Consider the following 26,591-nt stretch of genomic DNA (forward strand, 5'->3'; position numbering starts at 1 on the left):
TTTTTTTGGTACATGCATTTTTTAGTCAATATATTTGTGATTAATTATAGTCTGGTGTTTTATATTCATCAAGTTTCCTGCAGCGGTGCTCCAGGTGCGCCGAACGTCTGTGGAGAAAATGAAATCTACCCGAAGATTTCATCCATTATAAGTTTGGGCTTAAAATATACAATACTGCCCTTCACCTCTCCAAGCAAACCTGTTTCAACACCCTCATCACCTCACTATCCAATAACCCTAAACGTCTCTGTTACGCCATCTCTGCGTACTCACCCAGCCACCGCTCCCACGCCGCAACCTCCCGCCGCCCGACTTCCACGGAGGTCGCCTCTGGCAGGTACGCATCCGGCAGCGTCCCTTCATGCAATGCGCATGCGCCGTAGGCCGCGGCCGAGCCTCCCTCCTGCTTCTTGTTCTCCGGCTATGCCCTGACCCGGAAGCACCTCCCTGACCAATGACAGACCAGACAGGAGCATATCAGGCCGCTTACCCCTGAGGGAGGTGCCTGATTGATGTGTTTCCTAGCACACTGGGACTCGCATCATCGTGTGCTCTCTGCTCCTACAGTTCCGTTCTCGTCTGCTCCCTGCAGCAGCCTCTCAGTCCTGCTACCCGTGTTCCTTGCTGTCTTCCGCAGTCCTACCTCCAGTGTTCCTGTTCCATCCTACTCCAGTCCTGCCGTCCAACTCCAGTCCTGCCTCCGGTGTTCCATCCTACTCCAGTCCTGCCGTCCTACTCCAGTCCTGCCTCCGGTGTTCCTGTTCCATCCTACTCCAGTCCTGCCTCCGGTGTTCCTGTTCCATCCTACTCCAGTCCTGCCGTCCTACTCCAGTCCTGCCTCCAGTGTTCCTGTTCCATCCTGCTCCAGTCCTTCCGTCCTACTCCAGTCCTGCCTCCGGTGTTCCAGCTCCATCCAGGTTCAGTCCTTCCGTCCTCCTCTAATCCTTTCTCCTGTGTTCCTACTCCTGTCATCCCTCCTCGTCCCAGTCTACTGTCTTACTCCATTCCTGCCTCCTGGTTCCAGCTCTGTTCTGTCATCTATACTTCAGTCCTACTCCGGTCCATCCTGAGCCGCCCCTCTCGGTACCGGCTACCGTGGTACTCAAGCCCCTGGGCCTGCTCCTAACGGTCCCTGTATAGGGGTCAGTTCCACCTGGCAGCTCACCCGGGGCCCCTCGGTGCCACCGTCCAGAGGGTCCACTCCTGGAGTTTCCAGCTCCAGACTACCCACGCTAACAGTCTCTTTGACACTTTTCATTCCCTACTCAACCCAAGAGTGCAGGCCCCAACCACGGATCTCCGCGCTGACAATCTGGCCAATTATTTCAAAGAAAAAATTGACCATGTCCGACAGGAAATTATCTCCCAATCCACTCATACTATGCATTGTCCTCCCTCCCCCACTGCATCTAGCTCACTCTCTGATTTTGAACCAGTCACAGAAGAAGAAGTAAGCAGGCTCCTTGCATCTTCTCGCCCTACCACTTGCACCAGTGACCACATTCCGTCACATCTCTTCCAGTTCCTTTCCGCTGCTGTCAGCACTCACCTCTTTCTCTCTTCCAGAATCTTTCCCTCACTTAAGCATGCCATTATACATCCATTACTTAAAAAACCATCCCTCGACCATAACTGTGCTGCCAGCTATAGACCTGTCTCTAATCTTCCCTTCACCTCTAAACTCCTGGAACATCTGGTGTTAAGGATATAAAATCAATATTTAGTTATGAAGATAGATATTTAGATAACCAGCCTGAGGCTATTAACAACAAAGGAGAAATGTTCTTGTGACCAAAAACCATTGTTCCTATATTGATAAGCCCTGAGGTAATAACTTGGCAGGCACCTTGCTTTTTCTCTTTAACCTCTTCACGACCGCCCACAGTAGATAAACGTTGGCGCTTGCTGGGCTTTGTGCAGCGCCGACGTTTATCTACTGTCGGCGGTTTTATGCCCCCCGGGACCCCCACATACCTTACAACGCGGGGATCCCGGTGCGCAATGCATGCTGGGACCCCCGACGTCATCGAGACCTGATTGGTTCAGGTCCCGATGATGTCAGCGTCACAGCAGCCAATGGGAGCGATCGCTGGGAAAGCTGCTTGTTTCCCGGCGATCTCCCTCATTGTAACGCGGCTTCTCCCTCTGATCTAACACTGACAGCTGATCAGAGGTGAAGCAGCGTTATTGTGTGACTAGATCGCTGCCTGGCACAGCTGATCGCTGCCTGGCACAGCTGTGCCAGGCAGCGATCTTGTCACACAGTAACGCTGCTTCACCTCTGATCATCTGTCATTGTGAGATCACAGGAGAAGTCGCGTTATTATGTGCCAGGCAGCGATCTTGTCACATAGTAACGCTGCTTCTCCTCTGATCTCACACTGACAGATGATCAGAGGTGAAGTGGCGTTACTATGAGTCAGATCGCAGGGCAGCGATCTTGTGACAAAAATAAAAAAAAAAGTAAGAAAAAAAAAAAGGTAGGGTTAGGGCTAGGGCTGGGATTAAGGTTATGGGTGTGTTGGTGTTAGGTTTGTGGTTAGGGTTATGGTTAGGGCTGAGATTAGGGTTAGGGGTGTGTTGGGGTTAGGGTTGGAATTAGAATTGGGGGTTTCCACTGTTTAGGTACATCAGGGGCTCTGTAAATGCAATATGACGCCCGCAGACCATTCCATCAAAGTCTGCATTTCAGAACGTCACTACTTCCCTTCCGAGCCCCACCGTGTGCCCAAACAGTAGTTTTCTCCCACATATGGGGTACCAGCGTACTCAGGACAAATTGGACAACAACTCTTAGGGTCCAATTTCTCCTGTTACCCTTGTGAAAATAAAAATTGGGGGCTAAAAGATCATTTTTGTGGAAAAAAAATGATTTTTTTTTATTTTCACGCCTCTACATTATAAACTTTACTGAAACACTTGGGGGTTCAAAGTGCTCACCACACATCTAGATAAGTCCCTTGGGGGGGTCTAATTTCCCAAATGGGGTCACTTGTGGGGGGTTTCCACTGTTTATGTACATCAGGGGCTCTCCAAATGCGACATGGCATCCGATCTCAATTCCAGCCAATTCTGCATTGAAAAAGTCAAACGGCACTCCTTCCGTTCTGAGCTCTGCCGTGTGCTCAAACAGTGGTTTAGCCCCACATACGGGGTATTGGCGTATTCGGGAGAAATTGCACAAAAAATTTAGTGGTTCATTTTCTCTTTTTACACTTGTGAAAATAAAAAAAAATGGTTTTGAAGTAAAATGTTTGTGAAAAAAAGTTAAATGTTTATTTTTTCCTTCCATATTCCATTCATTCATGTGAAGCACCTGAAGGGTTAATAAACTTCTTGAATGTGGTTTTGAGTACATTGAGAGGTGCAGTTTTTAGAATGGTGTCAATTTTGGGTATTTTCTGTCATATTGACCCCCCAAACTCACTTCAAATGTGAGGTGGTGCCTAAAAAAAATGGTGTTGCAAATTTTGTTGTAAAAATGAGAAATCGCTGGTCAACTTTTAACCCTTATAACTTCCTAAAAAAAAAAAAAAAAAAAAAAAAAAAAAAAAAAAAATTATGTTTCCAAAATTGTGCAGATGTAAAGTAGACATGTGGGAAATGTTATTTATTAACTATTTTGTGCGATATCACTCTCTGATTTAAGGGCATAAAAATTAAAAGTTTGAAAATTGCAAAATTTTCTAAATTTTTGGCAAATTTTGATTTTTTTTAACAAATAAGTGCAGATCATATCTAAAATTTTTTACCACCATCATGAAGTACAATATGTCATGAGAAAACAATGTCAGAATCAGTAGGATCCGTTGAAGCGTTCTAGAGTTATGACCTCATAAAGTGACACTGGTCAGAATTGAAAAAATTGGCCCGGTCACGAATGCAAAAACAGGCTCGGGTGCGAAGGGGTTAAAAACCCACTGTATCTTTCTGCAATAAAGGAGAGGAATCCATTTTAGACACAAGCACTTTGTCTAGTGTATTTCTTCCGTACATGTACATGCTCTCACATATAATTTGGCCACAGACAATTAAGAAGGGTCTCGCCCTAGTGGGACAACCTTAAAGCTGTGTGGCTATGCCCAACATGTGCAAAGTAAGCAGATAATGTGCGGTTGGTACCCAGGGTCTGGAGGAGAGGAGACTGTCCTCCAGGCACTGGGTACCATAATCCTGTAAAAAATAGAATAAAAATAAAAAAAGAGAGAAAATCACCCTCCGGCAGCCCCCGAAGTCCTTCCGGCCTCTCACCACGCTCCGGGCTTCTTCCGGTCCCAGTAATGCTTTGTGTGAATGACCGCTGATGACGTCGCGGTCTCGCGAGCGTGACGTCATCTCAGGTCCTTCGCACAAAGCATTACTAGGACCGGGAGCGCCGCAGAGCAGATCGGGTGCTGTCGGAAGGTGAGAATAGCAATATATATATATTTTTTTTTTTATTATTATTTCAACATTCTATATATCACATTTCCAAGAGATGCTAATCGCTTGGAATGCTTAAGCATTCCGCAAGCGAAAAACAATTGCAAAATGCTTGTTTTCCGCGGGAAAAACGCATGCGAATTCGCATGCGTTTTACCCGCGGCGGGAGTGCAGAAATTTGGCAGAAATTTCCGCAACATTTCTGCAACGTGGGTACAAAGCCTTACTCTGGTCCACTCCCATCTTATCCTCTCTCAGATAACTTTTCTTGACCCTCTAAGATCCGGTTTTCGCTCTTTACACTCTACTGAAACTGCCCTCACTAAAGTCTCTAATGATCTACTAACAGCTAAATCAAATGGTCATTACTCCATGCTAATTCTCTTGGATCTCTGCAGCATTCGACACTGGATCATCAGCTTCTCCTCACTATGCTTCGCTCTATCGGCCTCAAGGACACCGTTCTCTCCTGGTTCTCCTCCTCTCTCTGACCTTCACTGTATCTTTTGCTGGCTCCTCCTCATCTTATCTCCTTACTGTTGGGGTTCCACAAGGATCGGTTCTAGGCCCCCTCCTCTTCTCTTTGTACACTGCCCCTATTGGACAAACAATCAGTAGATTTTGTTTCCAGTGCCATCTCTATGCTGATGACACCCACTTATACACTTCTCCTCCTGATAGCACACCTGCCTATTTAGAAAACACCACTGATTGCCTTACCGCTGTCTCTAACATCATGTCCTCACTATATCTGAAACTGAACCTGTCAAAAACTGAACTCCTTGTGTTTCCTCCCTCTACTAACCTACCTATGCCCGACTTTGCCATTTCTGTGTGTGGTTCCACCATTACTCCCCAGCAACATGCCCGCTGTCTTGGGGTCATACTTGATTCCGAGCTTTCCTTTACCCCCACACACACACACCTGAACACTTATATATACCTTAGCGCTATACCTTTTTAACTTTTATTACTTTTATCTAACCTGGTCTTTGAGCATATGCCGTTATACTGACTCCTAGTGGTGTCCTTGAATACTGTCTTGGCTTTTGCTTGGTATACCCTCATTGTGACACCTACTGTGTCCTTTAGCACATGCACTTTTTCTTATTTCTATGTTGTTTTGGTGCACATATTATATATTCTGATTGATTTTTATACTTATGCTGATTATTGTCTTTGTGCTCATCTTTTCATATTGCACAACAGTGTGACTGCATTATTTTTAAGCACTTTATCACCTTGGTATACCATTTGTCTGGATAGCATTGCCCCTTTTTCTGCATACATGCATGTTTTAACTATACATTGTTGTTTTCTTCATTATTAATTTACCTATTGTATTAATAAAATTTATATTATATTATGGAACTTATGGTCGATGTGTTTTCTTGTGTGGTGTTATTGGTATTGTTCCGACTGCCCTGTGTTTTTTAATATTTGGTCACTTAGTCAGCAAGCATATATATTAATATACGTGATTATTTTATTTGCGATTATACATAATTACCACTCTCTTTGGTGTTCTGTCATATACATCCGAACACTGGCTCGGTCTTGTTATCTGCACCTCAAACATTTCTAGAATTCAACCCTTTCTTTCTTTCAACTCTGCAAAAACTCTTACTGTTTCACTTATTCATTCTCTGGACTATTCTAACTCTCTACTAATCGGTCTCCCTCTTACCAAACTCTCCCCCCTCCAATCTGTCTTGAATGCTGCAGCCAGGATCATATTCCTCACTAGTCATTATACCAATGCCTCTTCCTTGTGCCAGTCATTACACTGGTAACCCATCCACTCCAGAATCCAGTACAAACTTATAGTAGTAAAGAACCTGACTCCTTGAAAGGACTCCTTCATCTGACTGCGGCGCTGTCCTATTCTTCCGCATGCTTCACTTTCAGAAATCTGAATTCTCAAAGTATAGCCACACAGATAAGATACCCTTGAAAAAGGCCAGTACGGCCAAAACGTTGGGTCATTGTGTGACTGCTATCTACGAATAAGAAAACACGCATATTGAAAAAACTCTTTTGCAGCCTCAGGTTCTTTACTATTATAAAACGATTTTTTCCTGACTGCTTGGTTGTCTTTTCCCATCCATTGTTAAATATTCCAGTACAAACTTACCACCCTCACCCACAAAACACTCCATGGCTCAGCACCACCCTACATCTCCTCCCTCATCTCAGCCTACCACCCAGCTCTTGCCCTCCATTCTGCTAATGACGTGAGGTTAGCATCCTCAATAATCAGAACCTCCCACTCCCGTCTCCAAGACTTGTCACATGCTGCACTATTTCTTTGGAATGCAGGAGACAACTGGTTGTCATGCCAACCCATCGGTGACCCGCGATCACGCGATGGGGGTCACTGATGGGCGGATTTCTGGCACAATTGCTGGAAGTGCATGTTAAATGCCACTGTCAGCGTTTGACAGCGGCATTTAACGGGTTAATAGCTGTAAGTGGATCGGGATTCCACCCTCGGCTGTTCCAGGCACATGTCAGCTTTTCAAAACAGCTGACGTGCCAGGAAAGATGTGGGATCACCGCCGGAGCCCACATAAAAGGGAGGGTGTCCGACATGGGCGTGAATTTACGCCCAATGTCGGAAAGGGGTTAAAAAGGAGAGCTTCCGCATTTGACTGACATTGACATTCTACTGTGGTTCTCTGCATGCATGCAAGTACATCCATTGACATCAGATTTGGCAGCAGACAAGAGGATTGCACACCCCCTCGAGTGTGACTCTCAAAACAAATACAAGTACATAGAAACACACGTCTATATACAGATGTATCTCTATGTACCAGTACAATATGTCTGTAGTTTTGGTGGCTGCACTGCAGATTCAAGTAGAGAAAATCCTCCCATGCTCTTTAGTGTAGGCTGTGGCTCATGGTTTTAGCTGCTGCCTGCAATTATGTAGATTGTGGGTTCAATTCCTGGAGAGCCTAAAGAACAGAAGGGATTTTTTTTTCTAAATTAAAATAACTGTGTGCAGAGCAGAGATGACGTTCTCACCCCTGAGGAGGAGGATCTTAAGGAGCTATGAAAAGACAATACAGAGAGAAGAGAGTAAGTGGAAGTCAGGGCAAAGCCCTGATGTACTGGGACAGCGGGACTAATCTCTCAACTAGGGATAGTCCCACTGAATCCAGGACAGTTGGCAGCTATGGTTTTTGATTATTGACCACAGGTTCTCAATGGCACTGAGTTTTGGTTAATTTTCTTGGTCATGGACCTAAAATGTTATGTGCAGTGACCCACTTAGTTATTACTTTTGCCTTAAGACATGCTGCTCAGTTTTGCTGGAAAAGTATTGTTCACCACAAGATTGCGTTCTGGTTCTTTGCGTGAAGTTGCTCTTGGAGGATGTTTAGATCTCATTTTTTTTATTCATGGCACTTTTTTATTCCAAAATTTCAAAACAGAAAAGAACTTCATCAGAGAGAATAACTTTTCCCTCCATCCCTACAGTCCAGTACCTGTACTTCTTGCTGAATGTCAGTCTGTTCTTGATGTTTTTCTTGGAGAAACGTGGCTTTTTTTTGCATCCCTTCTTCAATCTCTGCCAGCCTCCAAAATCTTTCACCTCAGGTGTAGAAGTAGTGGTGTAAGCCTATCCTATAGCTGCATCCTCTTTAAACGTAAGTCCTGGCACTTGATGGTCTATACTGAGTGCCCTGAAGCCTTGTTCACAGGAATTGAGACTTTCTATTTGAAGTTCTTAATGATCCAATAAATGGTTGATTTAGGGGCTATCTTACAAACAGCAATGTCCTTGACTGCAAAACCCTTGTGATACATAGCAGTGATGACTGCATATGTTTCCTTGGAGCTAACTATGGTTAACCAAGGAAGACCATGACTTCAAGCACCAACACGCTTTTAAAGCAACCAGTCTCATTTTCTAATTCAATCAACATGACAGACTGATATCAACGTTCTTGTCCTCGTTAAAAATTTTCAGTAACTGAAGTCCCCAGTTCTGCTGTCCTGATCTCTGTGGCTGTTCCTTGCACTTTATAACTTGTTGTTTTTGCTTTTATGGAATAGTTAATACATTTTCAGATTTTTATTTTAGATTTGATCACAGTCTTTAGTGTTGTAATGGAGATATTATGTGATGAATATCTGTATGTGACTATAATTAAATTGTATGTTCTAACGGGGGCAGGACGGTAAACATCACTGGATGTATTGATCATGTGAAGCTGGTAACAGCTCTGGAGATTTCTTATATGAAATCTTTATGATGTTACATCAGCTCTTCTTTGCGTTTAGGTCACAGCCATATAGGATCCTCTCAGTAATAATATCAGATCTTCTATATAAGAGAATTTTCCTGATTGACCCTTCAAGGAAGGATAGGGACAGAGACAAGATGGTGGAGAAGATATTACACCTCACCCTAGAGATCCTCTTCCGGCTTACTGGAGAGGTGAGAGATTCTGATGACGTCACATTACATCATTCTTATCTATGGGAATAACAGATGGACAGAACTGGAGAGGTGAGGACTCTGGAAATGTCTGTAGTGAGATTTATTAATGTGTCTCTCCATAACCAGAATTACACAGTAGTGAAGAAGACCTCTAGTGAGCGCTGTCAGGCCCCTGTGTCTGAGGAATGGAGAAGACCCGTGAGCCCAATTACGGGACCTCCACCTCACCGCCTGATACATGAGGACATCAATGACAAGAAGATCCTAGAACTCACCTACAAGATGATTGAGCTGCTGACTGGAGAGGTGACACTGCTGGGAATGCTGGGACATTATACAGTAAGGCTATGAAGGTATCGGGGGATGACTGTATCATTGTATGTGTCAGGTTCCTATAAGGTGTCAGGATGTCACTGTCTTTTTCTCCATGGAGGAGTGGGAGTATTTAGAAGGACACAAAGATCTGTACAAGGACGTCATGATGGAGGATCCCCAGCCCCTCACATTATCAGGTAATAGACAGGACTAAATACAGATAATTATAATCTATCTGTATGTAGTGAATTAATTCAGTCCCTGTATGTGTTTCCTCCAGGTCTATGCAGTAAGAGGATAACACCAGAGAGATGTCCACATCCTCTTCTTCCAGAGGACGGTTCAGTGGAAAATCCCAATGTTCCTCAGGATCATCAGGTAGATGGAGAGAAGGTGTCATGAGTCAGTATTATATGTTTTATAGTTGTGTAATGAGAACAGTGGAGATGGCAGGATTAGAGCTGATCATAGATGTGACTTCTCCATCTGGCTGTGACTTTTACAGTATTTGTTTCCGGGTAAAGATCTGACCCATATTAATACTACAGAGACATATGTGAGGGGTAATGAGTGGTGTAAAGAGGAGATTCCTACAGATAACAGCCCAGGTGAGTAGTAACCACTAAATAAATATATACCTTAATTTTTGGACTATAAGATGCCTCTAGGTTTTAGAAGAGAAAATTAGAAAAAAAAAAATTGAACCAAAAAAATGTGGTCAATTCTGTTCTAATCCTGGTATATATGGCCCCCTCATCCCTATCCTGGTATGCATGGCCCCCTCATTCCTATCCTGATATGCATGGCCCCCTCATTCCTATCCTGATATGCATGATCTCCCTGATACCAGGGCCCCCATCCCCATCCTAGTATGCATGTCCCCATCAGAAAAACATTGACATAAACCATTATACTTGCCTTCCAGGGCTCCCTTGCACATCTTGTTATGATGCCAGCAAGTGCTTTATGCTTGTAAGCAGCACATTGCAGGGGCATGATGCTCTGCTTACAAGCTGAGGACAGCTGCCAATACTCACTGCTCTCCACACCAGGACTATGTGCGTGGAGAGCAGTGAATATTCATTGCTCTTTAATAGCGGGCAGAGTGTTAGCCGCAGCCACCAGCAGCTGCCGGGGGTTCGCATGTCCCCGCTACTAAAGTAAATGAATGTACACTTCATTCCACACCTATGGGATGGGAGTAGAAAGCAGTGAATATTCATTCCCTTAAGTAGCGGGCACATGCAAACCCCCGGCAGCTGCAGGAAGCTGGAGGCTGCTGATGCTAATAGCGAGTCCCCTTAATGACGGGAGCTTTGTTCTTTTTTCGCTCCCCTTATTCCCAGAGCCATAACGCTTTTATTTTTCCGTCAATATGGCCATGTAGGGCTTATTTTTTGCGGGACAAGTTGTACTTTTGAACGACAACATCAGTTTTACCATGTCGTATACGAGAAAACAGGGAAAAAAATTCCAAGCAAAAAAAAGTGCAGTCCCACACTTGTCTTTTTGTTTGGCGTTTTTTGCTAGGTTCACTAAATGCTAAAACTGACCTGCTATTATGATTCTCCAGATCATTACCAGTTCAGCGACATCAAACATGTCTATGTTCTCTTATCTAAGTGGTGAAAAAAAATCCAAACTTTGCTTAAAAAAAAAATTGCGCCATTTCCCTTTCCTGTGTAAGGCTGGTTTCACACTTGCGTTTTTTTTGCGGTATTTTAGCGCTAAATAGCGCATGCGGTTTTTTTTCCTATACTTTGCATGGGATGCGCTTATGTGCGCATACACATGCGTTTGTACGCGTTTTTCCGCGCATGCTTTTTTTGCGGTATGCGCTCGGGCGCACAAAATGCATCCTGTTGCATTTTTTGGGCGTCCGACTTGCCTCAAAAAAACGCATGCGCGCGCAATGCGTTTTTTTACAGCAAGACACCCATTATAAGTCTATGGTGAGCATATGTGCGCATTGGCATGCTTATGTATGCGTTTTTTTGCACATGCGTTTTTTTTTTTTTACCATTAGTTTAGACAATGGAATTTAGGGGTTTGGGTTAGAGTTAGGGTTAGTTAAGGGGGGTTAGGGTCAGGGTCAGGGTTAGGGTTAGGATCAGGGTATGGTTTGGTTAAGGGTTAGGGTCAGGGTCAGGGTTAGGGTTAGGATCAGGGTATGGTTTGGTTAAGGGTCAGGGTTAGGGTCAGAGTCAGGGTCAGGGTTAGGGTCAGGGTTAGGGTCAGGGTTAGGATCAGGGTATGGTTTGGTTTAGGGTCAGGGTTAGGGTTAGGGTTAGTAAAGTCATGGTTTGGGTTAGTGTGAGGGGCCACCTAATGTTGGAAAAAACGCAAACGCGGTAAAAACGCACTAAAAACGCATACAAACGCATAAAAACGCTGCGTTTTTTTCATACATGCTCATAAAAATGCTTGAAAAAAACGCAGCATCTGTATGCGTTTGTATGCGTTTTTTCAATGCTTTTTTTGCGGGAAAAACGCGCTGCAAAAAAAAGCAAGTGTGAAACTAGCCTTATACTGTCTGCTAAGCCTTGTATCTAATCCTGTGTGATACTGACTGCAGAGCTGACTCCTATGCACTCCTCTCCCCCCTGCATGTCTCTCTCCCCATGGGTCACTTTCCCTACTATGCACTCCTCTCCCCATGGGTCGCTCTCTCTCCTATGCACTCCTCTCCCCTGCATATCTCTCTCCCCATGAGAAATGCTACCATATATATTTTACATATAATCCTACCATATAAACCACACATAATGCCATCATATATATTTATCACACAATACTCTCATAAAGACCACACCTTATACCGCCATATATATTTATTACATAATACTGCCATATTGGTCATACATAATGCCGTTAGATATATCTATTACATTATACTCTCATATAATATATAGGTCATACATAATGTGGCCAGATATATCTATTACATAATACTGTAATATTGCCATATATATATTTAACATAATGCTGCCATATAGATCATACAGTATATAATACTGCCGGATATATTTATTACATAACACTGCCATACACATCACACATAATGTTGCCATATGTATTTATTACATAATACTGTCATATAGACCACATAAAGCTGCCATATATTTTTTACGTAATACTGCCATATAGATCACACATGATGCCGCCATATTATTATTATTATTATTTATTATTATAGCGCCATTTATTCCATGGTGCTTTACATGTGAGGAGGGGGTACATACAAGTACAGTAATCTTAAACAATAGAAGTCACGACTGGTACAGGATGAAAGCGGACCCTGCCCACGAGGGCTCACAATCTACAACGGGATGGGTGAGGATACAGTAGGCGAGGGTAGAGCTGGTCGTGCAGCGGTTTGGTGGATCGGTGGTTACTGCAAGTTGTAGGCTTGTCGGAAGAGGTAGGTCTTCAAGTTCTTTTTGAAGGTTTCCATGGTAGACGAGAGTCTGATATGTTGTGGTAGAGAGTTCCAGAGTAGAGGGGATGCGCTGGAGAAATCTTGTATGCGATTGTGGGAAGAGGAGATGAGAGGGGAGTACAGAAGGAGATCTTGTGAGGATCGGAGGTTTTGTGCAGGTAAGTACCGGGAGACTAAGTCACAGATGTACGGAGGACTCAGGTTGTGGATGGCTTTGTATGTCATGGTTAGGGTTTTGAACTGGAGTCTTTGGGTAATGGGGAGCCAGTGCAGGGATTGACAGAGGGGAGAGGTCGGGGAATAGCGGGGGGACAGGTGGATTAGTCGGGCAGCAGAGTTAAGAATAGATTGGGGGGGTGCGAGAGTGTTAGAGGGGAGGCCACAGAGCAGGAGGTTGCAGTAGTCAAGGCGAGAGATGATGAGGGCATGGACTAGGGTTTTTGCAGATTCTTGGTTGAGGAATGTACGGATCCGTGAAATATTTTTGAGTTGAAGTCGGCAGGAAGCGGAAAGGGCTTGGATATGTGGTTTGAAAGAGAGATCAGTGTCAAGGATAACCCCGAGGCAGCGAGCTTGTGGGACTGGAGAGAGTGGGCAGCATTTACTTTAATGGATAGGTCCGTTGGGGGGATCACGTGAGATGGGCGAAAGATGGTTAATTCTGTTTTGTCCATATTAAGTTTTAGAAATCTAGCGGAGAAGAAGGATGAAATAGCAGACAGACGTTGAGGGATTCTGTTTAGTAGGGAGGTGATATCTGGTCCAGATATGTAGATCTGTGTGTCATCAGCATAGAGATGATACTGAAAGCCATGGGATTCTATGAGCTGTCCGAGGTCCGAGAAGAGCAGGGGCCCTCGGACTGAACCTTGCGGGACTCCAACGGATAGGGGGCGCGGTGAGGAGGTGGTGTGCGAGTGGGAGACACTGTATGTCCGGTCTGCTAGGTATGACGCAATCCAAGATAGGGCAAAGTCTGTGATGCCAAGAGATGAGAGGGTCTGAAGTAATAGGGAATGGTCCACTGTGTCAAAGGCAGAGGACAGGTCAAGGAGGAGGAGGACAGAGTAGTGTCGCTTGGCCTTGGCGGCTAGTAGGTCATTGGTGACTTTAGTTAGGGCAGTTTCAGTGGAGTGGTGTGGCCGGAAGCCGAATTGCAAGTGGTCAAGGAGGGAGCAATAAGACAGGTGGGAGGATAGTTTAAGATGGACGTGTTGTTCCAGTAGTTTTGAGGCATAGCGGAGAAGTGATATAGGGCGATAGCTAGATACAGAGGATGGTCAAGAGAGGGCTTTTTGAGGATAGGTGTGATTGAGGCATGTTTAAAGCTTGAGGGGAAGACACCAGTTGTTAGTGATAGGTTGAAGAGATGGGTTAGGGTTGGGATGAAGACTGTGGGGAGGTTTGGGATGAAGTGGGATGGGATCGGGTCAAGTGCACAGGTAGTGAGATGTGATCTTGAGAGTAGAGTGGAGAGTCGATCTTCTGTAATGGTGGAGAAGTTGGTTTTGGGGGAGGAGGGCAGGGCAGGTAGGAGGAAGGGCACTGGGGGGTTGTTGACCAAAACTGTCTCTGATGTTATCAATCTTCTCCTTGAAAAATGAGGCCATATATATTTTTTACATATTACTGCCATATAGACCACACTTGATGCCGCCAAGTATTGTGCATGATCTATATGAGGGTATGATCAGTATGTGAGAACTATACGACGGTATTATATGAGAACTATATTGTGGTTTTATGTGTGATCTACTTGGCGCTATTATGTGTGACATGGTGATGTGATCTATGTGACAGTGTTATCTGCGTGACGATATTATGTGTGATTTATATGACAATATTATGTGTGATCTACATAATAAATAATAATCTTTATATAGCGCTAACATATTCCACAGCGCTTTACAGTTTACACACATCACCATCACTCTCCCCGATGGGGCTCACAATCTAAATTCCCAATCAGTATGTTTTTGGTGTGTGGGAGGAAACCGGAGAACCCAGAGGAAACCCACTCAAACACGGGGAGAACATACAAACTCCTTGCAGATGTTGTCCTTGGTGGGATTTGAACCCAGGACTCCAGCGCTGCAAGGTTGCATTGTTAACCACTGAGCCACCATGCTGCCCTGACGGTATTATGTGCGATCTATATGGCGGTATTATGTATGAAATATATGGTGGTATTTTGTGTGATCTATTAGACGGTATTATGTGTGAGATATATGATGGTATTAGGTCTGATTTATATGACGGTATGTGAGATCTATATGGCGGTATTATGTGAGAACAGTGTGGAAGTATTGTTTGATCTATATGGCTGTATTATGTGAGAACACTACGGCAGTATTATCTGCAGAAAGGAGACCCATTCTAGGGTGGTTCTGGCTGAGCACCTGCACACGGGTCTGGGGTAATAGAAGGGGCAGCATCACCTCCAGTTAGGTGCAGTCAGGGGAGGGCTGGTGAGGCAGCTGAAAAGAGGGGTCTCATTTTTATCGTTGCTATATGACTACATTTCCCTCAGCGTCACCCCGGACTGCGCCTGTCGCCTCGCTTTCACACATTGCCAGGACAGGATGGAGAAGGATGCTGCTGTCACCCTTCTCCTTCCCCTATATATCTCCCTCTCTGACCTCCCATAGATCAGCGCACTGCAGTCCTGAAATACTCTGTGCTGCTGTCACCCTTCTTCCCCCATATATCTCCCTGTGACCCCCCCATAGATCAGCACCCAGCACTCCTGAAATACTCTGTGCTGCTGTCACCCTGCTCCTTCCCCCATATTTCTCCCTCTGTGCCCCCCATAGACCAGCACACTGCTCTCCTGAAATACTCTGTGCTGCTGTCATCCTGCTCCCTCCACCATATATCTCCCAGATTCCTTGCTGCCTGCAAGAACTGTCTACTTGTCAGTATAACTTTGCAGTCACCAACAAAATGGCTGCTCACAGTGTTCCTAAATGTCATCCTCTCTTATCCCTTAGCAAACACCCAGGAGGGGAGGAGAGGAGTGACATCACACCCATGTCAGCAGACTCAGCCCATAATTACTGCAGGGCAGTAATGTGAGCTAGTTGTACACTAGGTTTTTGTCAAATTTCAGTAGCTGCTCCCCCTAGTGTTTAATAGTGTAAAAACCAAACTTTAAAATTATTTTTCATATTTTACTAAATTAAAATTTCTTAAAAAAATGTTATCAACATTAATTCTTTACATTTTTTCAATTGTTGAGAAAAAATTTTTTTTTTATGACACCTTCCCTTTAATGATGTAAAAACACTCTAATTTTCTGTGCACAGTTGATATATCTGAGCATTTAATATAGAAAAGTTGTAAAATAACATTTTAAGGTTATTTTATTTGAAAATAATAATCTGTTTTACTCTTGGCAGATATCTTTATATGGAGATCAGAGGATCAACTGACATCTTCCAATTCTAAATCAGATAACCTTGATGTCACACAAGATACAATTAAAAATCTGTCATTTGATCCATTTAATCATTCCCAATCTTCTGATTCATTACAAACTATTAAGAAAGATAAAAGTAGAAAAAGTAGTATTATAAATCAAAATGCTCTTGCAGTAAAGAATCCATTTTCTTGTACAGAAAACAGAAAATGTTTTTCCCTTAAACCGCCTTTTGTTACACATCATCGCACAGAAGGCAAAAGATTTTCTTGTTCAGAGTTTGGGAAGTACTTTGAACATGAATCAGATCTCATTAAACATAAGCAAATTGACACAGGTGAGAAGCCTTTTTCATGTTCAGAATGTGGGAAATCCTTTAAATTGAAATCATATCTTGCTAGACACAAGAGAACTCACACAGGGAAGAAGCCATATTCATGTTCAGAGTGTGGGAAATGTTTTGCAGTTAAATCAAAGCTAATTAGACATCTGAGAATTCACACTGGGGAGAAGCCATATTTGTGTTTGGAATGTGGGAAAGGTTTTTCAGAAAAATCAAATCTTCTTACACATCAGAGAACTCACACTGGGGAGAAGCCATATTCGTGTTCAGAATGTGGGAAATGTTTTAGTCAGAAAACATTTTTAGTTGCACATCAGAGAATTCACACAGGGGAGAAACCATTTTCATGCTCAGAATGTGAGAAATGTTTTACACATAAATCAAGTCTCGTTGGACATCAGAGGAGACACACAGGGGAAAAGCCATATTCATGTTCAGAATGTGGGAAATGTTTTACCCACAATTTATATCTTCTTAAACATCAAAAATCTCATAGAGGCGAACCCAGCTAGATGCTAAGGAATGTTTTACTTCAAAATCATATTTTGTTGTCCATCGAAAAATCCTCACCCTAGAAGAAACCATATACAAGCAGTCCCCAGCTTGTGAACATCTGACTTGCATATGGCTCGCAGTTACAAAGGTAAGATGTAAAAAAGACCAAACTATTACTCACTTAGTTACTCACCTCTCCGGTCACCCCTCTGATTGCCACCATTTCAGCTGGAGAGTTTAGCAATTAGGTGAGTATTAGTTAAAAGAGGAACTATTATTCACCTCTTTGGTCGACCCACTGCCCGTTACTCGCCATCTGATTGTCATCTTTCCATTGCCACATCTCCACCTTTTCACTATAGGCCAGGACTAATAAATGTGTTCATAATGCAAATGCCTATATACAACCCATTCCTTCTTTTTAGAAACATCTGATGTGATCTATTTATTGTTAAACTTTCTGTGATAAGTATAGTAGTTTTTTCGCCATTATTGAGAACTGATTCCCTTCTCTTTACCCCAATACTCATATTAGTGGGTCTACAGTGGCTTTGTTACATGACAACCTGGAATTTCATTGTTTTTTTGTGGGGTTGCATCAGTTCATGTAAAGAACATGCCTACAACTGTGAACATTTGGTTTTCTTTTTATTGTGACGCAAACAACAAGTAGTACAAAATAACTGAAAACTTAAGTGTGCATAACTATTCATCACCCTACTTTGTAGAGCCTCCATTTGCGGAAATTACAGCTGCATGTTGCTTTGGATAAGTCTCTGAGCTTTCCACATCTTACCTCTGGGATTTTTAAAAATCAGGTATCAATGTGTGTATATATATATATATATATATATATATATATATATATATATATATATATATATATATATATATATTATACACTCACTGAATATATAAAAATGATGATGAAGGCTTAGCGCCGAAACGCACGTTGGGGCAGGGCGTCCTATTCCAGGTGACCAGGAGCAGTTTAAGCAGTACTCACTGTAAGTTAACTCCGTTTTCACAGGTTGTTTCACTTTAATTTGCACTGCTTTATCTGGTATATTTCACACACGCACTTTATAAGGACATTTTCGTTGTCCCTCCTCTTTTAGTATGTGGATAGATACACTGACACTTAGTGCAAGAGGTTAAAAATCACAACTACACATTTTGTTTGCACTTTGAAGTTCTTGTTAATGCATTTATTGAATTTTTTATATGCACTTTATTATACATTGAGGCTTCTATTGCACACATTTTCATTGGATATAATTATGATTTGCACTAGTATGTGATATGGATGTTACTCACCTGATGGTACTGCCCTTGATTTTTATATATTCTGTAAGTGTATATATATACATTGATAACTGATTTTTAATATTTTTATATTTAAAGATATCTTTTACATATCATGATATTATTATGCATTTATATAGCGCCATTTATTCAAATGGCGCTTTACATGTGAAAAGGGGAAATATAGACAAGTATAGTAAACATGTGTAAGACAAGGGACACACAAGTACATAAGGAGAGGGGACCCTGCCCGCGAGGGCTCACAGTCTACAGGGATGGGTGAGGATACAGTAGGAGAGGGTAGAGCAGGTCGTGCAGTGGTTCAGTAGACCGAGGATCATTGCAGGCTGTAGGCTTGTCAGAACAGGTGGGTCTTCAGGTTCTTCTTGAAGGTTTCCGTTGATGGTGAGAGTCTGATGTGTTGCGGCAGGGAGTTCCAGAGTATGGGGGAAGCACGGGAGAAGTCTTGTATGTGGTTGTGGGAAGAAGAGATAAGGGGGAGTAGAGAAGGAGATCTTGAGATGATCGAAGGTTGCGTGCGGGTAGGTACCTAGAGACCATGTCACAGATGTATGGAGGAGACAGGTTGTGGATGGCTTTGTATGTCATGGTTAGGGTTTTGAATTGGAGCCTCTGGGCGATAGGAAGCCAGTGAAGGGCCTGGCATAGGGGGGAGGCTGGGGAATAGCGGGGAGACAGGTGGATTAGTCGGGCAGCAGAGTGTAGGATGGACTGGAGCGGAGCCAGAGTGCTAGAGGGGAGGCCAGAGAGTAATAATAATAATAAAATTTTATTTCTATAGCGCCAACATATTCCGCAGCACTTTACATTTCAGAGGGGATTTGTACAGACAATAGACATTACAGCATAACAATAATCACATACAGTAGATTATAACAAATACCAAGAGGAATGAGGGCCCTGCTCGCAAGCTTACAGTCTATGAGGAAAGAGGTAGACACGAAAGGTGGGTGGTAACAGTTGCCCTGATTGTATGGACCAGCCATAATGTTAAGTGTGTAACAGTACAGACACAGAGGGCTAATGGATGCATAAAGCATGTGGGAACATGATGCGGGAAATCTGGTTGTGGTAAAACTTTTGGCTGTGCCACACAGGGATAGATTAGGTTAATGTGTTGAGGCGATAGGCCAGTCTGAATAAATGCGTTTTCAGGGCACGCTTAAAATTGTGGGGATTGGGGACTAATCGTATTGACCTGGGAAGTGCATTCCAAAGAATTGGCGCGGCACGTGTAAAGTCTTGGAGACGGGAGTGGGAGGTTCTGACTATTGAGGATACTAACCTCAGGTCATCAGCAGAACGGAGGGCGCGGGTAGGGTGGTATACTGAAAGAAGGGAGGAGATGTAGGGTGGTGCTGAGCTATGGAGGGCTTTGTGGGTGAGGGTAATAAGTTTATACTGAATTCTGGAGTGGATGGGTAGCCAGTGTAATGACTGGCACAAGGTAGAGGCATCGGTGTAACGATTGGTGAGGAATATGATCCTGGCTGCAGCATTCAAGACAGATTGGAGAGGGGAGAGTTTGGTAAGAGGGAGACCGATTAGAAGAGAGTTACAATAGTCGAGACGAGAATGAATAAGAGAAACAGAGTTTTTGCAGAGTCCAAAGTAAGAAAAGGTCGAATTCTAGAAATGTTTTTGAGGTGCAGATGACAAGAGCGAGCCAGTGATCGAATGGGGGGGGCAAAGGAAAGCTCAGAATCAAGTATGACCCCAAGACAGCGGGCCTGTTGCTGGGGAGTAATAGTGGAGCCACCCACAGAAATAGCAATGTCGGGTATAGGTACATTAGTAGAAGGAGGAAACACCAGGAGTTCAGTTTTTGACAGGTTCAGTTTCAGATATAGTGAGGACATGATGTTAGACACAGCGTTTAAACAATCGCTGGTTTTTTCTAGAAAGGCTGGCGTGATGTCAGGAGAAGAAGCGTATAATTGGGTGTCATCAGCATAGAGATGGTACTGGAACCCAAATCTACTGATTGTTTGACCAATAGGGGCAGTGTACAAGGAGAAGAGGAGGGGGCCTAGATCCGATCCTTGGGGGACCCCAACAGTAAGGGGAAGGTGAGAGGAGGAGGAACCGGCAAAAGATACAGTAGAGGAGCGGTCAGAGAGATAGGAGGAGAACCAGGAGAGAACGGTGTCCTTGAGGCCAATGGAACGGAGCATAGTGAGGAGGAGCTGATGATCCACAGTGTCGAATGCTGCAGAGAGATCCAAGAGAATTAGCATGGAGTAATGACCATTTGATTTAGCTGTTAGCAGATCATTAGAGACTTTAGTGAGGGCAGTTTCAGTGGAGTGTAAAGAGCGGAAACCGGATTGGAGAGGGTCGAGAACAGAGTTTTCTGAGAGATAGCGGATAAGACGGGAGTGGACCAGGCGTTCCAGGAGTTTAGAGATGAAGGGAAGATTAGAGACAGGTCTATAGTTAGCGGCACAGTTTTGGTCGAGGGATGGTTTTTTAAGTAGTGGATGTATGATGGCATGCTTAAATGAGGAGGGAAAAATACCAGAAGAGAGAGAGAGAGGTTAAATATTTTAGTTAGGTGAGGGGTGACAGCAGGGGAAAGGGACTGGAGGAGATGTGACGGAAATGGGTCACTGGTGCAAGTAGTTGGGCGAGAAGATGCAAGGAGCCTGCTTACTTCTTCTTCTGTGACTGGTTCAAAATCAGAGCGTGAGCTAGATGCAGTGGGGGAGGGAGGACAGTGCATGGTATGAGGTGATTGGGAGATAATTTTCTGTCGAATTTGGTCAATTTTTTCTTTGAAGTAATTGGCCAGATTGTCAGCTCTGAGCTCTGTGGTTGGGGCCTGTACTCTTGAATTGAGTAGAGAATGAAAAGTGTCAAAGAGACGTTTTGGGTTATTTGACAGTGAGGTGATGAGGGTGGTGAAATAGGTTTGTTTGGAGAGGTGAAGGGCAGTGTTGTATGTTCTAAGCATAAACTTAAAATGTATGAAATCTTCGTGTAGATTGGATTTTCTCCACAGACGTTCGGCGTACCTGGAGCACCGCTGCAGGAAACGTGTTTGCACCGTGTGCCAGGGTTGTCGCCGTCTGCGTTGTGGTGTTCTATTTATAAGGGGTGCAAATTCATCCAGGGCACTTTGAAGTGTTTCATTGTAATGCTTCAATGCAGAATCAGGACGTGAGAGGGAGGAGATAGGGGCCAATGAAGACTGCAAATTCTTCATAAGTTTCTGGGTGTTAATGGCCTGTATGTTTCTATAAATATGGACAGTGGGGGTGACCTGAGCAGCCTGGCAGTTCTTGATAGAGAATGAAAGAAGATTGTGGTCAGAGAGCGGGAGAGGGGAGTTTGCAAAATCACCCACTGCACAAAGCCGAGAGAAGACCAAGTCGAGGGAGTTTCCGTCTTCATGCGTTGGAGAATTAGTAAGCTGCAAAAGGCCAAATGAGGAGGTTAGAGATAAAAGGTGAGTAGCATATGGTGAGAGGTTGAAGAGCAATGGGGATGTTGAAATCTCCTATGATGAGGGTAGGGATGTCACAGGAGAGAAAATGTGGAAGCCAAGTGGCAAAATGATCCAGGAACTGATGGGAGGGGCCGGGAGGACGATACACCACCGCCACTCGCATGGAGAGGGGGGTGTAGAGTCTGACGGCATGGACCTCAAAAGAAGGGAAGACAAGTGAGGGTACATGAGGGATAACCTGAAAGGTACATTTTGATGATAGGAGCAGACCAACGCCTCCACCTGCTCTATTGTCTGATCTTGGGGTATGAGAGAAGTGTAGCCCCCCGTATGAAAGAGCAGCAGCAGCGGTAGTGTCTGACTGCTGGATCCAGGTTTCAGTAAGTGCCAGGAGGTTAAGAGAATTAGAAAGGAAGAAGTCATGGATGAAGGAGAGTTTGTTACACACTGAGCGAGAATTCCAAAGTGCACAATTAAGAGAGACAGATGGCAGGCAGGGAATATTAATCAGATTAGAGGGGTTTCTGAGTGTAGCAGTTGGGGGATTTGACTTTCTATAACATGGGGGACCAGGGTTGGGAGCAATGTCTCCTGCGACTAGGAGAAGGAGGATAGAAAGAGTGAGCAGATGGTTAAGTGATTTGTGAGAGCGTCTCTGATGTTGAATGGTGGGACTGACTGCATCTGTGCAATTTAACAACGTGAAAAGAGCGTGAGTGCTATACATAGGAGAGGAAAGAAGCGAGGGGCCGATATGGATGGAGTGTAGAGAGTTAATGCCAGGGCGGTGTATGTGTGTGAATGCAGTGGCCTGGATATAAATTACACAAATGCATATGGTATATATTTGTTGTACTCCAAATGTAGAGGGAGTAGATGTATATAAATGTCTTACCTGTCTCCTGCCCTGTCTAACTGCCATGTTATAACTGCCAGTAGTACTTTGATACATGTACTTCGATTACATGTGCATAAATGCTCCCCCTAGCTAGGTCTGCATATATAGGAGGTTAAGGCTAAGTTTTGTTTTTTTTTCTTTTTTGTTGGCTCTCTTCTCGTTAATCAATCACACTAAATTGAGACACCAGGACCCATTAAAATGTTGTGGTCAAATAAACACATGTCCAGCACTACATGGATCATAAAGCACTTTGAAAAGTTTCTTGACCTCACAACATAAGGGGACAAGCAGAGTAAGTTGAAAAAAAACTATATACCAGATATAAGCTTGCAGAGTTGAAAACACAGAGATAGCATTCAGGATTAACTGCTTGCTGACATTGAATGGAGACACAGGAGTGGATTCAGAGCAGAGATTGGAAAAGCTGGTTACCAGATATAAGCTTGCAGAGTTGAAAACACAGAGATAGGAGGTTGCAGTAGTTGAGGCGGGAGATAAGAGCATGCACTAGTGTTTTTGTGGTTTCATGGTTGAGGAATGAGAGGATCCGGGAAATATTTTTGAGTTTGAGGCGGCAGGAGGAAGCGAGGGCTTGGATATGTGGTTTGAAAGAGCGCAGAGTTGAGGATCACCCCAAGGCACTGAGCGTGCGGGACTAGGGAAAGAGAGCAGCCGTTGACATTGATGGATAGGTCTGGTGGAGGGGTAGTGTGAGATGGGGGAAAGTTGATGAATTCTGTTTTGTCCATGTTCAGTTTGAGAAAGCGAGCAGAGAAGAAGGCTGAGATAGCAGACAGACATTGTGGGATTTCAGTCAGTAAGGAGGCGAGGTCGGGTCCTGATAGGTAGATCTGCGTGTCATCGGCATAGAGGTGATACTGCAAACCGTGGGATTCTATGAGCTGTACCAAGCCGAAGGTATAGCTGGAGAATAGTAGGGGTCCTAGGACAGAGCCTTGGGGAACACCGACAGACAGGGGGCGAGGTGAGGAGGTGGTGTGTGAGAGGGAGACACTAAATGTTCGGTCTGTTAGGTATGATGAGATCCAGGATAGGGCCAGGTCTGTGATGCCAAGAGATGAGAGAGTCTGTAGCAGGAGTGAATGGTCTACGGTGTCGAAGGCAGAGGACAGGTCCAGGAGAAGGAGGACAGAGTAGTGTCGCTTGCTCTTGGCGGTTAGTAAGTCGTTAGTGACTTTGGTTAGGGCAGTTTCAGTTGAGTGATGCGGTCGGAAGCCAGATTGTAACCGGTCAATGAGGGAACAGGAGGAGAGGTGGGAGGACAGTTCAAGATATACATGCTGTTCCAGTAGTTTTGAGGCGTAAGTGAGAAGAGATATTGGGCGATTGTTAGACACAGAGGATTGGTCAAGGGAGGGCTTTTTGAGGATGGGTGTGATTGAGGCATGTTTGAAGGATGAGGGAAAGACACCATTTGTAAGTGAAAGGTTGAAAAGGTGTGTTAGAGATGGGATGAGGACTGTGGCCAAGATAGGGATGAGGTGAGACGGGAGTGGGTCGAGGGCACAAGTGGTGGGGTGTGATCTTGACAGAAGGGTGGAGAGCTGATCTTCTGTCATGGTGGATAAGCTGGCTTTTGCAGAACAGGGCTGAGCGGCTAAGAGGGGCATTGAGTGCTGCGGGCCAAAGTTTTGTCTGATCGTGTCGATCTTCTGCTTAAAGAAGGAGGCAAAGTCTTCGGCAGAAATGAGAGGAGGGGGAGGAGGTGCTGTGGGACGGAGTAGAGAATTGAAAGTGTTGAAGAGCTGTTTAGGGTTGTGAGACAGGGAGGATATGAGAGATGCGAAGTAAGTTTGTTTTGCGGCAGAGAGCATGGACTTAAAGCTGGCAAGGGACTGCTTGTATGTGTTGAAGTGCTCAGTAGAATGGATTCTCTTCCATCTCCGCTCAGCGGCCCTGGAAACCCGTCTCAGTTCTTTGGTCAGGCTGGTGAGCCAGGGCTGCCTGTTGATTGTTCGAGTTTTGCTCTGCATGAGGGGGGCAGCGGAATCAAGCGTTGCTGTTATTGTGGTGTTATAAAAGGTGGCAGCAGCATCTGTGTCATGAAGGGAAGCTATGTCTGTAAGAGGGAGAAGGGATTCAGAGAGTGATTGTAAATTGAGGTGTTTGAGATTCCTGTGAGGGTGATCGAGTTTATGGAGCGGGGGTTGCGCAGTAGGAGAGGAGAGGGGGGAGAATGTCAGTAGGTTGTGGTCAGACAGGGGGAGGGGTGAGTTTTTGAGATTAGTATAAATATCAATATATATCAGTATAGATATCAATATAAATAAAAATAATTTTTAATGGGACTTATGGTCGTATGTGGTCTTTTTGTGTGTTGTTTTGAGTAAAATTTGTGACTGTCCCCCAACATATGTCCAGATACTGTTTGGTCTCAGCACCAATAATATTTGTAACAATTAATTAGGTCTCCTTTCCTCTTTTTGTGTGGTGGCTCTGGGATTTTTGCCCATTCATTTCTTGAGGCAAAACTGCTCCAGCAACGTTCAAGTCTGACCAGTAGAGTGTTGCTTTAGCAGTGTGCTTTGGGTCATTATCTTGTTTAAAGGTGAACCTCTGTCCCAGTCTCAAATCACTGACAGACTGAAACAAGTTTTGATCAAGAATATCATTGTATTTTGCACCATCCATTTTCCCATTGACTCAGGTAATTTTTCCTGTGCCTGCTGAAGAAAAACATCTGCACAGCAGGATGCTGCCACCACCATGTTTTAATTTGGGGATGGTCTTCTCAGGGTGATGAGCTGTGTTGGTTTGGCCACACACATAGCATTTACCTTGGTAGCCAAAAAGTTCAATTATGGTCTCATCTGACCACAGCACCTGCCTCCATACATTTGGGGAGTCTCACACATATCTTTTGTCAAACTCCAAAAAGCCTTACAATTTTTGTGTAAGTTATGGCATTTTTTCTGCCCACTCTTCCATAAAGGCCACCTCTATGGAGTGTATGGTTTATTGTGGTTGTATGGACAGATGCTCAGGTCTCTGCTTGGGAACTCTGTAGCTCCTTCGGGATTACCTTTGGTCTCTGTGTTGCCTCTCTGATTATTGCCCTCCATGCCTGGGCTGAGCATTTTAGTGGGCGACTCTCTCTTGGCAGATTTGTTGTGGTATCATGTTCTTTTCATTTGATGATAATGGATTTGATGGTGCTCTGGGGGATCATCAGAAATTGGGATTTTTTTTTTTATAACCCAACCCTGGCTTGTAAATCTCAACAACTTTGTCCCTTGACCTTTTTGGAGATTTCCTTGGTCTTCATGGTGTTTGAATAGTGGGGTCTCTTGCTTAATGGTGTTGTAGCCTCTGTGGCTTTTCAGAAAAGGTAAAGTGTATCTACTGACGGACCATGAGACCCTTAAATTGCACACATGTGGCCCTGCTTTCACTAAGTATATGACTTTTGAAGGTAATTGCTTGCAGCAGAAATGTTTAGGGGCTTCGTAACAAAATGGGTGAATACATGTGCACATGCCAATTTTTAGTTATTTGATCCCATAAATTTAATTTATGCCTATATTTTTCTCACTTCACTTTACCAACTTAGACAATTTAGTGCTGATGCATCACACAGAAATCTGATTCCAAAAATTTAAATACAGGTTGCAATGTAACAAAATAGGTAAAAGGCCAAGGGGTTGAATACTTTGACAAGCCACTGTAAGTGGACTTTTGATTTTAAATATTTTATGACACCTAAACATTTGCCCTTTTGAAGCATAACCATAAAATATGATAGATATTCCACAACTTAATCAGACACTTTCTCCATAAAATTGTTATAAAAATACAGTTCCCAGATGTTTGGGTGAAGTTTTAGAACAAAACGAGTGTATAGCCAGCTTATCTAGGGAACAGGTGGACAGATAGTTCGAAAAAATGGGAGAAATCCACCAAGCTGGGAGTGATTTTATTCATCTACTGAATTTTTAGAAGTTTAGTATTGCTTAATACTCATTGCAGTTCCCAATCCACCAAATCATATTAAACAGTGTTTGTGTTGGTTT

General features: G+C 43.8%; 1 protein-coding gene across 1 annotated transcript in view; it reads left to right on the plus strand.

The window, feature by feature from the left end:
* LOC141051128 (uncharacterized) overlaps nucleotides 1–26,591 on the plus strand; it is a 161,206-nt gene that overhangs the window by 16,423 nt on the left and 118,192 nt on the right. The window contains exons 2-5 of the mRNA XM_073548014.1: nucleotides 8,716–8,872; nucleotides 9,002–9,181; nucleotides 9,264–9,387; nucleotides 9,471–9,568. Coding sequence (XP_073404115.1) covers nucleotides 8,716–8,872; nucleotides 9,002–9,181; nucleotides 9,264–9,387; nucleotides 9,471–9,568 — 559 coding nt within the window. The remainder of the gene's footprint in view (nucleotides 1–8,715; nucleotides 8,873–9,001; nucleotides 9,182–9,263; nucleotides 9,388–9,470; nucleotides 9,569–26,591) is intronic.

Source organism: Dendrobates tinctorius, unplaced genomic scaffold (genome assembly GCF_039654945.1).
Source record: "Dendrobates tinctorius isolate UK_male_01 unplaced genomic scaffold, ASM3965494v1 ptg000155l, whole genome shotgun sequence".
In the NCBI taxonomy this organism is placed as follows: Eukaryota; Metazoa; Chordata; class Amphibia; order Anura; family Dendrobatidae; genus Dendrobates; species Dendrobates tinctorius.